The sequence below is a fragment of the Phyllostomus discolor genome, chromosome 6 (assembly GCF_004126475.2).
Source record: "Phyllostomus discolor isolate MPI-MPIP mPhyDis1 chromosome 6, mPhyDis1.pri.v3, whole genome shotgun sequence".
NCBI lineage: Eukaryota > Metazoa > Chordata > Mammalia > Chiroptera > Phyllostomidae > Phyllostomus > Phyllostomus discolor.
In genome coordinates, this window is record NC_040908.2 from 78,487,073 (window position 1) to 78,500,979 (window position 13,907).

A 13,907-nucleotide genomic window follows, 5' to 3' on the forward strand; every position below is an offset into this window, starting at 1 on the left:
AGTTTGTTTAGTTTTCTTCCATAGGATGGCTCTAGTAGTGCTCAGCTATCTTTAACTTCATTAGACACAATTTTGTTAGACTGTATTCTGACAGCTGTCATATCAAGGTGCATTTAAAAAATAAAATTAGTGAATTTTTTTGTGCAGCCATTTTTACAGTGAAGATGGAAGAAAATACACAACATTTTTGGCATATTATGCTTTATTATTTCAAGAAGGGTAAACACACAACTGAAATGCAAAAAAAAAAAAAAAGATTGTGCAGTGTATGGAGAAGATGCTGTGTCTGACTGAACATGGAAAAAGTGGTTTGCCAAGTTTGTTGGTACTACTGACATTTTAGCCAAATAATTGTTTGCTGCAGGGCTGTCTTACGCATTGGAAGATGTTTAGCAGCACCCCTGGTCTCTACCCACTAGAAGTCAATGGCAGGAGATAGCCAACATATTCAAAATACCCAAATCAATAAGGTTATTGGTGAAAATGAAAAATGTGTCTTATTTTGTGGAAAAAACTAAACGGACTTTTTGGCCAACCCAATATATTCCCATTATTACCAGAAATCACTACTCTAAAACTTTACATGGTCCTTTTGGGTGGTCCTGCCTTCCTTTCCAGTCCTGGCTCTCTCCATGGCCTGATGCCCTCTTTGCCACACACCATAAAGTACCCCTTTAGGTTTGTTTTACAGACCTATTTTCTTCCATCAGGAATAACTTGCCCACGTCTTTGGAATGGTAGCTCTAATCACTTCCTTGCCCACATAATACTGTCTACACTTGTATTTTGAGCCTTTTATTTTTGTTTCTTTTCTTGTTTTTCTTGATTTTGGAGAGAGGGAGAGAAACATCAATTTGTTGTTCCACTTTTTTATGCGTTCACTGGGTGATTCTTGTATTGAACCTGCTACCTTGTTTTAGCAGGGCCACACTCTAAGCTACCCAGCTAGGGCTATTTTGAATAAACCCTGATAGGCTTTTATCCCTCTACTTATTTAGATCTTTCCTTGTCTCTGTACTGCAAGTAACTCCAGGGCAGGTCCTGGTTTTATTCATCTTAGCACCTATCACAGTGCCTGAATCATAGCTAGAACTTAGTGAACAGCTGATGGAATGAAGAGTATTTTCTTTGTAAATTTCCTTCTGCAATGGGCAGTTTTTGTTATAAAAATTAAACTTGGTCTTTTAAAAAGGTCTAGAAATTATAGCTACTTGAGAATATTTTCTTGACCTCCCCAGAGCAGCAGAGACCCTAAGAATGGACACAGGTTACTGTGAAGTGGTTGGACAGACCCAATTCTTATTTTAGAGGGTTTCAAACTCTTTGAGAATTTAATGAAAACCAGACCCTTTCCCCAGGAAAATGCACTCACACCCACAATTTTCTACCTTGGTTCCTTGACCCCAAGTAGCTACCAGTGTCTAGGGCATCCAAATCCACCTTCCACTGCCAGCTTCCTTCCCAGTCCCACAGGTAAAGAACCCCCTACCGCAGAGGCACTGGGTTCTAATCAGAACTCAGAGAGTGTAGGCAAGGTCTGGTACTGTATTTTCCTGGTTAGCCCCACTCATCCATTCTAGAGTGCTGCTAAAGCAAACTCATGACCTATGCCTAAGACCTCCAGGGAGATGGTAGATGCTGAAAAGAAATGAAAGTTTCACTAAAGAGGAGGAAGGCGAGCAGGAGACAAGACAGTTAAAAAACAGAAAACAACCCTAGCCACTAAAAGCGGTACAAGCCTAATTATTCAGTTTCTCTTCTGGGTGGCTACATCTTATTACATAGTTAACAGCCACTAAACATAAGGAAGAAGAAATGAGTAACAGCAGAAGCATTTCTTTTATTACCAAAAACAAATGCTATACACACTCAGTGCCTCCAGCCTCATCCCTGAGGATCATATGGAAGTCCTTAGGTTGTAGGAGGAACCATTCAGAGGAAAATGAGTGCCTGGTTCACAATGCCTTGGCTGGCTATGATGAAAGGGCCATTGCAGGGACTAGTTACATGTCATCCCTGGGCTTGAGTAACCCTAAAGATGAGAATGGATGCAAGTTGACTAAGGATTTTAATCACTGTTCCGACATTTCTAGAGGTTACGATTAAGCCTGATACTAGCTCTCTCTACAAGAACACACACAACTAGGGTGTCCCCCTCTAATGAAAATTCCTCAAGATCCCAAAACATGGACTGGCAGAAAAGGAAAAGTCCTTAGAGTCTGCTAACATGCAAGCTGGATTCAGAGTGGAGCACACTGCTTTCAGCACCACTCCAAAAGACATCCATTGGCAAGGGTTACCCAAAGGGGCACCGTCACCAGCCTGGATGAAACCCTAGAATCTGGGTTAGGAATGGTCAGGCTCTACTGCCTTCGTACCATCTGGACTTCTGGCTCCTCAGCTATTCCCTGAAGCTTTTCCATGATGCACCCTGAGGGGGACTTAGGGGCCTGGGGGGACTCTCCCAGGGCTTCAGATAGCACATAGTAGACAATCTCTTGGGCACTGGTCTGATTCACCACATGGATGATGGGACTCGAGGTGTCCTGAGAGGCTAAGAGGGCTGTCCCCTTACCACCTCTGCCTTCCTCTTCCTCTTCAGCCTCTTCCTGGGGTCCTGACTCCCCTGGCACTGTTTCTAGAATGATGCTCTGCAGGCTGCTCTCATTCAGTGATGCTCCCAGGCCCGATCCCTCTTGTGGTTGCTGTAGAAGTTGCTGTGTCAGCTCTACACTTTCATAGCGAACTAGCTGTAGCCGCATGTAGCCATCTTCATGCTCCTTATACCTGGTGAAGTAGAAGTGCAAAGGTAGCAAACATGGGCAGAGGGCTGCAGGAATGACCTGCAGCTTGGCAAAGTAAGGAACAAATATAAGGAGTAGAAGAAGGCCTGGGAATATAAGTGATGGGAGTTGAAGACAAAAAAGGTCTTTATCAGAACATGAAAGGAAAAGCATCATTACTCAAAATGGAAATTTTTATGTAGAAACCAGAGAGGGAGGTGAGAGGAAGGGGAAAGAAATTATTTGTGGAGGGTGGGGGGTCACAGGGCTATAGACCTGGACCTGTAGGCTCTAATTCTAGTTTTGGCTACAGGACTTTGGACACCATTAATTTGGTTTGATACTGTTGTGCCTTGGATTCAAAAATCAGAAAACCAATCTTTGCCCCACTGCTATTCTTTGGAGTTCCTTGAGCCTAAATGGAGATGAGACATCAAAGCACGGTCAAATTCAACCATTTTAACTTGTTGAAATAATATGGATAGAAAATGTTTTATAAATCTAAGCAGGGGGTGAGATGGGGAGGGACAGTTGAGACATACCGAAAACGGGGGTGCCCCGAGGGCCACTTGAACTGGTGCTTCTTGCGAAGATGCACAGTGAGGTTATTGCCCCTTGTGAAACATTTGTCACACACGTGACATTTGTACCTTGGCTCTGAGTACCCCTGATGGAGAGGGGAGGGAGAGTGAGGTCAGCTTTTCACCCTGGGGTCCCCCATACTTCTGCTAGCCCTTTCCCACCACAAGCTCCACTTACTTCATGCACTTTTCGGTAATGGGACTTGATAGAGCAGAGAGCTCTGGCACTGAAGCTGCAGTTCTCAAAATCACACCTGTAGGCTGGCTCCTTGCTGTGGGTATCCAGGTGTTTCCGGAGGTCGATTAGATTCTTGCAGCTGCCAGGAGAGGTCAGGAGGGGTTGGAGGGCGTGAGGTACCTTAGAACACGAGGCCTGTGATTTCTGGCCCCCAGTTCCCCTTACCTGTAGTCACAACAGTCACATTTAAAGGGCCGGTCCTCACTGTGGCGAAAGCGCATGTGGTTACGGAGGGAGGATGGCAGTGGACAGGTCATATCACATAGAGGGCACTTATAGTGATTCACTGGGAGAAGCAGAGAGGAGGCTGTGATCTGAGGGCCAGTGGAACCTCAGAGGATGGGCAGGGAGGTTGGTGGCAGCCAGCTACTTACCATGGTTACGCATGTGGTCCCGCAAAAGCCGCTCAGTGGCAAATCTCTTGGAACAGTGAGAGCACTGGAAGCGCTGCTCTGAGGTAGGGCAGGCAAAAGAAAGGGTGGACTGTGGGGGATGGAGGAGAGGTAGAAAGAAGGAGTCCCAGAGAGGGGAATCACCCAAGGAGACAAGGGCAGTTTAGGGAACTATGGATGGATACAGTATGAAGGAAAGAGCACAAGGACTTGGCAATTGAGAACTGAATTAGAATCCCAGCTTGATCACTTATCCATGTGGTCTCAAGTAAGTGATTTTAAGCTCTCTTGAGTCTTAGTTTCATCATCTGCAAAAATGGGGGTAACAAACCTACCTCATGGGGTTGTTGTAAGGATTCACTGAGATAATGATAGGGCACATGGTAAGCCCTGAATAACAATGTCTCATAAGGCATTGTTATGAGACATTGAGTCGGCAGACTGTGGCAGATGATTGAGCCCTAAAGGCAGATATAGCCAAGCTGCAGACACCTTCAGTAGACCCCTCCCCTGGGAATATGCCCCCAACCAGAACAGCCTGCACCCATTCCCCTTCTCCTGACAACTTACGATCCAATGAGGTCTGGCGACGGATGTGATCTAAGAACTTGGTGTTATTGGCAAACATGCCCCCGCAAGTTGGGCAAGCTACCACCTTCTCCTGGGTATGGCTACGGAGATGTTCACGAAGCTTACAGTGGTCCTTGAAGGTACAGGTACAACCTGGGAAGGAGACCCAGTTCCGTTCCAGCAACAAACTCACAGAATAGGTTCTGGTAACCCCAAGTTTCTCCAGACAGCAGCCAACTTTGCCCCGCAGGCCCCATCCCTAGCTGTTCTAGCCCCTCAGCAATCCCAGGGTTTCTTTAGAGGCCAGAAATTAAGGAGTGGTCCTACCTTTCCAGCCACACAGCACCATGTGGTTGTCTTTACCAACTGCTTTGTATTCACAGCACAGGCTGTGCGCTTCTACATGCCGATAGAACCACTCAGGATTGTCGAAGGAGCTCTGTGCCAGGAGCAACTTGGGGTAAGGATTGAGGGTAGTTGGAGGGACTCAACCTATGTGTCCAAAGGGGGCTTCTTGGCTCTCCCAAATTAACTTGGTGGGGATGGGAACATTTGAGCAAGGGAGCTACCCAGAAATAAAGGAGAGATACTAGCAAGAATCTTGGGAATACAGGGGACTGTAGAGTCAAGGCATCTTGAGTTAAGATCCGCAACTTTTTTCCACCCCTATTACCAGCACCACCTACTGACCTCACAGTGCTCCCACAGACACAGGAAGTGGTCAGGGATGTCAGGAATGATGTTGCGGCTGTGGAAGTCCAGGATGCAGGGGCTAAGGTCAGCCTGGCTCTGCAGGGCCTGCAGCCCCCACTGCTTCAGCTTGGTGTGGTAGCAGTGGAAGTAGACATGGCGGACAAGATCAGCAGAATTGTCCAGAGAACAAAAGCCACACTCCTGCCATAAGCAGGAGAATTCTTCCTCTGTGGAAAGAGGTTTAGAAAGAAGAGTGATACTTTCCAATGTTCAGCTCTCCTTCCACCTGTGGTACTTAGCAGTAAGTGAGGAGGCTGGACTCTGACCAAATTACCAAGAGTTCATTCAGCAAATATCATGTAATGAGTAAAGAGTCCCAGTCTTTGCCCTTACATAGCTTTCAGCCAGAGAGAAAAAAAAAATGCTGATCAAATAATCACATGGATAAATATAATACTGTAACCAGTCGTAGCAGTCGTATTATGGGGGGCGGGGCACAGACACTACAAAATAAACATAACTAATTTGAGCTAGACAGATGTCTTTATATACCTGCGTTAAGATCTGAAGGGTGAGCATCTATAAACTAGGTAGGGAAGTGTGGTCTGTGCAAGATCCAGTGCCAAAAACTCAGAGGCAGCAGGTATGACAGGCAGGCACTATCCTGGCCCAGCTTCTACTGTTCCCTTAGGAGGATGCTGCCTCCTAACCTAACTACAAATCCTCCTTTTCCCCATATTCTATTCAAGATCTGTCTTCTCCAGAAAGGCCCATCAACTATTTCAATCCACTTCCTATCTCTCTAGCATCTCTCTCTAGGCACCATATTTTCAATGCTTTTTATGGGCATATTTGTGTTTGAAAAGTAAGCGCTTTTTAAAATAGAATAATCCCCTAATTTCTCTTTTGTGTAAATATTATTACTTTCAAAACTATTAGTTATGTTGTTCAATCGCTAGACTTTAAGCAGAATTTGAGGAGAGCTATCTCTGTACTTTCTACAGAACAGTTTTTCCAACTGTGTTGTGACCTATTAATGGGTGGTGAAATCAATTTATGGAATTACAAACCACTTTTTTCTTTTAGTAAACACTTCAGAGAGCATTTAATAAAAGGCAAATATTTTTTCAAGTACTTTTTAACTTTTGTGTACAGGGTTGTGATGTAAAATGTATTCCTAACTGGAGATCACAGTAAAGAGAAAGAAAGGGAAGAAACACTACCAGGGAATGACAAAAACAGTTACGAACATCTTGTACAATATAAACATAAAAGCAGGCACGAAGATCAACTGCTATCACAAACAACGCCATGACTCTCCGGACCAGGAAGTTCTTGACCAACAGACTACTTCAGTGGAAACAAATGGTCACTGACACCCTTCACCCTGGGAAGGCAACCTAAGACAGAAATTCAGAGAAAACTAGTCACCAGATGTCATCTTTTGTGTTTTGTTTTAGAATCCACTTTGGTGGTGGCAAGACAACTGGTTTTGGCATGACTTACAATTCTTTGGATTACATAAAGAGAACTGAATCCAAACATACACTTGCAAGACAGGAAGCATGAGATGAAGACCTCAAAAAACAAAACAAAACAAAAAAAAAAACAGAGGAAGGCATGCAAGAACAGAACGAAGAAAGTTAGGGGACAGCAAAGATCCATGTTAATTCTATAAAAAGTGAGCTGGAGGTTGGACAACAGAAGGAGTAAAGATTCTTCAGTGACTTTAGTTGTGCTGATTATGCAGATTTTCATGAGAGGATTAATAAACTAAGAACTTTTATGTGTCTGGTTGTTTAATATTAAAAAAATAAATTCGCAGTTATCTAATTTATGTATATACATGTAGAGAGAGGTCAAAAAGAATGTTCACAAAAGTACTGTCAGTAATTGCCTTTTGATAGGAAGATTGACAAATTCACTTTAAAAATCTTTGTCAAGTGAGTTTTCTATAAGCCTATGTTTCTATAAGCAAAAAAAAAGCACAATTAGGAAATTAAACCATCACTCTCCCAGGCTGCCTTCTCCCTCTGCAGAAAGGAAAGTCAGATTTTCCATCTTCCCTTGGGCTCTTTCCCCTTTCTATATCCTGCTCCCTTACCCAAGGGATCCTCCTCCTCTTCCTCTTCCTCCTCTGAGTTGTGCAGGTACTTCTGCAGGTGTTGAGTGACATGCTCACAGAACTCCTCCATGGCTGAGCACACAAAGGAGCAGGACCCCCACTCACACTGTAGCCCCAGTTTCTCCTTTCGGGGAACTTTCCCAGGGGGCGGCATGGCCTTCACCCTAGAAGAGGGGGAAGAAATCCACAGCTGCATGGATTACACCCAACTGTGGCTAGGGGTAAACACCTGGGCAGGCAGCCTACCTAGAACCAGCAGAGGTTCCTCCAGTGACCCATGAGAAATGCTGTGCTTTTTCAGTAAGGATGGAGTAACAGTCCTGCAAAACCCTAGAAGCTGTGTGTTGGTTTTGGGAAAGGAGAGCACACACTAACATTATTTATAGCATGTGCCAGGTACTAAGCTAAGAATATGAAGAGACATTTTCTCATAAAGCTTCAGAACATTGTTCCAAGGAATTATTCACATGGGAGACATAACAAAGCCCAGGTTCAAAGAGATGGCTTTGGAGAAGAACCAGAGTTCAAAGTCAAGACTCCTGGGTCCACTACCTACTAGCTGTGTGGCTTAAGCCAATTAGCCCTTCTACTCCTGAACATCGTCAGCTTCAAAATGAGGTACCAAAACCCTTTGTTTTTAATTTCATACTACTACATGCCAAGCACCATACTAAACATTTTATTTACATTATGTCATTTAATCACCCTATGAGGTAAGCATTATTTTAACTTTAAACGCCTCAGATTCCCATGTAGCATGGGAATAATTATGCCTATCTCGTTGAATTGATTTATGAACCAAACATATTAAAATACTTAACACATAATACATATTAAAACCTTTAGCATAACACACCGCTAGAACTCAACATGTGTTAGTTACACGTATCCACGCTTCTTAAGGTGAGATGATTTAAGCAGTAATTCTACAAAAAAGGTCAGCCCGCGGGATCCTTAACACTTCATCAGGAATCATAATAAACAATCAGCAAATAGTTGAGTACACTTAGTACCTCCAAGCACCGAATGAACCCTGAATGGTACTCATGATTAAGGAGGGACCCAGGTTCTGAACCTCCTAAAGACTCACAATTTGGCTGAAGAGATAAGACTCTGATGTGTGAAGACAACCATCAAAACAAAGCACCCAATGAGGGAAATCAGAGGAGAAATCCCAATGGGCAGGCTAAGACGTAAAGGTTGGCCGAGACCTGGCCCCTAGAAGGACGGGTGGAGTTAAGAGAGAAGGAAGGAGACCGTCCCGGAAGGTAAACCCTCTTCCTCGCAGCCCCTCAGGTTTCCTGGGATTCTTTCTACCTAAGCTACCGCGGTGACCGACGAAGACCCAGAGGGAAAAGCAAGGACGTCCGAGTCAGGGTAAGGGACCCGGGACGCAGCGGGCGACCGGCCGACTAGCGCGATCAAGCTGCAAGAAGAAGCCTCGCTGAGACTACTCGGGAAGAACCTGGACTTGAAGCCAGCCCACGGATCAACCCCAGACGCAGAAACACCAAGCCCGAACAGCCAGCTTACATGCGCAAGTCTCATCAGGTCTCCTTCCACCTCGCACCATTTCCGGAGGACACTTGAGCGACATCAGCGACAGCCAATCGCAGGTCTTGTACCCCTCTAACAGCCAATGGCCGCTGCAACTGAGGAAACCAGTGGGAGCCAAAACACGGAAGGGGTGGGAGTAAGGGGCGGCAGTCGCCAGGAAAAGTAGCCTTGGGGCTGCTGTTGATTTCGCAGCAAAGCGCACGCAGGAATAAGAAGGACCGAATTCCCCCGACAGCGCATGCTCAGCGCTGGGAACCACAAGAGACAGCCGCAGAGCTCCTGCTAACTGCAGAGTGGGGTCTACCCTCCTTCTCTGGCTCACTGAATTAGATGGCTGTGTGGGCAACGAGAAGGACTGGTTTGCGAGCTGGGTCTCCAGTGCTGCCAGCCATGCTCAGCCTAAACAGCATCCCACCTCTATCCTTCATCTTCTCTTAAATACTGGTTGGTATTCCTGTGCCAGCCTCTCTATGCCCCAACAACTCTGCCTCCTATGCCAGTAGGCTCAGTGAACAACCATGTTGTTCTCAGTGAGCATCCATCTGCTCCTTCAAGTCAGAAACCCAGCAGTCATCCCTGATTCCTCCCTTAGCGGTCACATCCAATCCATTATCAAGTCCTGTGAATTCCACCTTCCCAAACACTGGATCTCTCAAATTCATTCCCCATTCTTCATCTACTCTGTCTCTCTCTAGTTTAAATGAACTAGAAGTAATGCCTATACTAACCTAAACTAGTTCCTTTGAGTGCACTCTTGCTTCCCTACAAACCAGCGATTTTCAACTGGTATGCTGCAAGAATTTTTAAAATGTGCATTACCTGACTATTTAATTAGGGGCATTGACCTCTTTTCCCTTAGATTGTTAAAAAAAAAATAATCATAAGACAATAGCTGCCCTGGCTGGGTAGCTCAGTTGGAGCAGCAACCCAATACACCAAGGTTGCAATTTTGTGCCCAGTAAGGGGGCATACATGAAGCAACTGGTGACTGCACAAATAAGTGGAACAACAAATCCATGTTTTCTTTCTCCCTCTTCCTCTCTCTCTTAAAAAATTAGTAAAAAATAACAGCCAACACAATAGCCACCTGGTGTGAATGAATCAAAATTAAACCTATTTTTGGTCAGATAGGCAAAAAAAATTACATTTTTTGGTGTGCCACAGAAATTTAGTGATTGTTTATGTGTGCCATGAGATAAGATTGAAAAAGATTGCTCCAAATGATTTTTCTTTCCCATTTTTATACTTGTGCCTAGAAATATGACAGAGATCTGCCCTGATTGTTCACCTTTGCAAACAAAACTTTGAAGCCTAAAGAAACTATATTAAGCCAGTTCTTTTTTTATTAAATATTTTTTACAGATTATGCTATTACAGTTGTCCCATTTTCCCTCCCCTTTATTTCCCCCTGCCCTGCACACCCCCTCCCAGCCACATTCCCCACATTTAGTTCATGTCCATGGGTCATACATATAAGTTCTTTGGCTTCTTCTACATTTCCTATACTATTCTTAACCTCCCCTGTCTATTTTCTACCTATCATTTATGCTATTTATTCTCTGTACCTTTCCCCCCTTTCTCCCCACCCACTCCCCTGCTGATAACCCTCCATGTGATCTCCATTTCTGTGATTCTGTCCCTGTTCTAGTTGTTTGCTTAGTTTGTTTTTGTTTCATGTGTGGTTGTTAATAACTGTGAGTTCATTGTCATTTTACTGTTTATACTTTAATCTTCTTTTTCTTAGATAAGTCCCATTAACATTTCATATAATAAGGGCTTGGTGATGATGAACTCCTTTAAGCTGACCTTATCTGAGAAGTACTTGATCTGCCCTTCCGTTCTAAATGATAGTTTTGCTGGATAGAGTCATTTTGGATGTAGGTCCTTGCCTTTCATGACTTGGAATACTTCTTTCCAGCTCCTTCTTGCATACAAGGTTTCTTTGAAAAATCAACTGACAGTCTTACGGGCACTCCTTTGGAGGTAACTGTCTCCTTTTCTCTTGCTGCTTCTAAGATTCTCTCCTTCATTTTAATCTTGGGTAATGTAATTATGATGTGCCTTGGTGTGTTCCTCCTTGGGTCCAACTTCTTTAGGACTCTGATTTTCCTGGACTTCCTGGAAGTTTATTTCCTTTGCCAGATTGGGGAAGCTGTCCATTATTTGTTCAAATAAGTTTTCAATTTCTTGCTCTTCCTCTTCTCCTTCTGGCATCCCTATGATTTGGATATTGGAACATTTAAAGTTGTCCAGGAGGTTCCTAAGCCTCTTCTCATTTTTCTAAATCCTTGTTTCTTCATTCTGTTGTGGTTGAAAGTGTAGTTCTTCCTTCTGGTCCAAATCGTTGATTTGAGTTTCGGTTTCCTTCCCTTCACTGTTGGTTTCCTGTGTATTTTTCTTTATTTCACTTTGCATAGCCTTCACTTCTTACTCTATTTTGTGACCATACTCAGCCATTTCTGTGAGCATCCTTATTATCAGTGTTTTGAACTGTGCATTTGATAGGTTGGCTATCTCTTCATCACTTAGTTGTATTTTTTGTGGAGCTTTGATCTGTTCTTTAATTTGGGCCCTTTTCTTTTTGTCTCAGTGAGCCTGTTACATAGTAAGGGGCGGAACCTTAGGTGTTCACCAGGGCAAGGCAACCAACATAGCTGCATTGTCACTCTATGTGGGGGAGGGGTCGGATAGGGAACAATGGCGCTTGCTCTGTTCTCTGCTGGTTTTTCAGTCACTTCCCCCGCTACCCACAAGCAAATTGGGCCCTTCTGGTGCTGATTCCCAGGTGGGTGGGTTTGTGTACATTCAAGGACCCTATGGATCTCTCCAATGAACTCTCCTGTGAGGCTGGGAGTTTCTCCCGCTGCCAGCTCAATGCCCACAGTTTTTTTTTTTTAGTCAGAGGTTCTTGAGGCTTTATTTCCCTGTGCTGGAACCCTAGGTTGTGTGGTCTGTCTTGCCCCCCAGTTGTTCCTCCAAGTTTATCTGTGCACGAATGTGGGACCACCTGCTCTGCCAGCTGCCACCTTGCCTGCCCTGGTTCTCCAGCTACTGCCTTGCCATAAGTCCTCTCCACCCAGCTGTCCATCTCCGCCCCTCCTACCAGTCTGGATGAGTGTTTCTTCTTTAACTTCTTGGTTGTCAGACTTACATACAGTTCGATTTTCTGTCAGTTCTAGTTATTTTTTGTTTTTACATTTGTTGTTTTTCTTTTGGTTGTGCATGGAGGCACAATGTGTCTACCTACACCTCCATCTTGGCCAGAAGTCTGCAAATGATTCTTGATAGAGCACTCAAAGTGATCTTTACAAAGAGCAAATCTACTTTGAACACTCAAAGACATTCTGTTGGTGTCAGAGCAAAACCCCAAAACCATACTGAGGCTTTCCAGACCCTTCAACATCTAGGTCCTGCATGCTTCTCCAGCTGTGTCTTGGCTCCTTCTCTAACCCACTTCTTGCTCTCCAGACCCAAATTTCTTTCATTTTCTCCAACACATTTAGCTAGTTGCCTCTTACCTCTCCTGCCTTGTAATTGCTGTTTCCTCTCCCTGAAACAACTTCCACTTCTCCCCTTCCCACATGTACTTTTCTGATTCCTATTCATTTTTTAAAATTTATTTTATTTTTGTAAAGATTTGTTTTAGACAGAGGGGAAGGGAGGAAGAAAGAGAAGGTGAGAAACATCAATGTGTGGTTGCCTCTTGTTTGTCCCCTACTGGGGACCTGGCCCACAACCTATGCATGTGCCCTAGACTGGGAATCGAACCAATGACCCTTTGGTTTGCAGGTCAGCACTCAGTCCACTGAACCACACCAGCCAAGGAGCCAAGGCAAGGTGCTTCTTTTTATATATATGATTTCTATTTTGTCCTTTTTAAAAAAATTTATTTGCTTACTTTTGGATACAGGGGCAGGGAGGGAGAAAGAGAGGGAGAGAAACTTCAATGTGTGAGAGAAACATCTCTTGGAATCTGCAACCCAGGCATTTGCATTGATGGAGAATCGAACTGGTGACCCTTGCTTTGTGGTACAAAGCCCAACAATCTGAGCCACAGTGGCCAGGACAATGAAGATGCTTCTTTTTCCAAGAAGTTACCCTTGACATTACTTCTCTGTATTTCCCCATTACTGCTCTATTGTTATTGTAAAACAGTCAGTCTGAGCACCAGGGAAATCTCTACCCTTTGGCCAGTATGGCAGGGGGAGGTTCTTACACTGAGCAGGCTGAAAGCTAGAAACAAGATTGGACAGGGCCCAAGCACAAACTACAAAGATAAATGGATTAGGAGGGGGAAAAAAACAACCCCCCTTCCTTTTGAGAACTGTGGGCTTGAGCAGGAAGATTGAGATAGCCTTTGAGACAGGAATCCACTATTTCCTAGGCTGTGTGGCACCTGAAGAACCTCTTTCCTTTTGCACCACCACCTGCCTCACGAGTTTGGCTTTTGTGGCAACAGGCAGCCGAACCTTGGTTTGTTTTTCTTTTTGTTTGGTAACAGTTTTGGTGACTCCCAAAGGGACGGAATGGACTTCAGTAAGTCTTGGAGGGCCCAGGCTTGTGACAGGCCAACCCCAGGAGACTGGGACTATAGGGATTTCCCAGCATCTACCAAGAGCTTTTCTGGGGGAGTTTCCCTGTACTCCTGTTCAAGGCACCAGCCACTAAAAAAACATCTGGCTGGTGAAAGGAAACAGGCTGGGGAAGAGACAGACTCTAACAATGGGTAAGTCAAACTGGTGCACAGACTTGGGTATCCTCTACCCCTGCCACTTGGGCCTTGTGCAATTTGGGTTTTGTGCCACTAGGGTCCAGTAAGGACCTTTTGCAGTACCACTTGGTTGACTATCCCTGCTGCTTGGGCTTTGTGCCATTTGAGCTTTGTGCTAGTTGGGTCTAGTTAAGACTATTTGCAGTACCAGTTAGTAGGCTATTCCTATCACTTGAGCTTCGTGCCATTTGGTCTGA

General features: G+C 44.5%; 1 protein-coding gene across 5 annotated transcripts; it reads right to left on the reverse strand.

Annotated features, from left to right (window-relative positions):
• Positions 1 to 825: 825 nt before the first annotated feature.
• LOC114499554 (histone H4 transcription factor) lies at positions 826 to 13,114 on the reverse strand. Of its 5 annotated transcripts, none has more exons than XM_036028420.1 (10): positions 13,108 to 13,114; positions 7,362 to 7,546; positions 5,255 to 5,484; positions 4,892 to 5,003; positions 4,565 to 4,717; positions 3,977 to 4,054; positions 3,768 to 3,888; positions 3,543 to 3,681; positions 3,326 to 3,450; positions 826 to 2,787 (listed from the first exon to the last, which is right to left on the reverse strand). In XM_036028420.1, exons 2-10 carry the CDS (start codon positions 7,534 to 7,536, stop codon positions 2,364 to 2,366), a joined length of 1,557 nt encoding a protein of 518 aa, XP_035884313.1. In that variant the 5' UTR covers positions 7,537 to 7,546; positions 13,108 to 13,114; the 3' UTR covers positions 826 to 2,363. The 5 variants fall into 5 exon arrangements, with proteins under 5 accessions (XP_035884313.1, XP_028371618.1, XP_028371620.1 ...); XM_028515817.2 differs by lacking the exon at positions 13,108 to 13,114 and adding an exon at positions 8,916 to 9,043; XM_028515819.2 differs by lacking the exon at positions 13,108 to 13,114 and adding an exon at positions 7,629 to 8,928.
• Positions 13,115 to 13,907: the final 793 nt, after the last annotated feature.

Coding starts and splice junctions, on each gene's coding strand:
- LOC114499554 (XM_028515819.2), bottom strand. CDS start 7,759: ATGTTAGTGTGTGCTCTCCTTTCCCAAAACCAACACACAGCTTCTAGG. Junction 3,889..3,976: donor GGACCACATGCGTAACCATG/GTAAGTAGCTGG, acceptor TGCTTCTCCCAG/TGAATCACTATAAGTGCCCT. Junction 2,788..3,325: donor TCGGGGCACCCCCGTTTTCG/GTATGTCTCAAC, acceptor CTACTTCACCAG/GTATAAGGAGCATGAAGATG.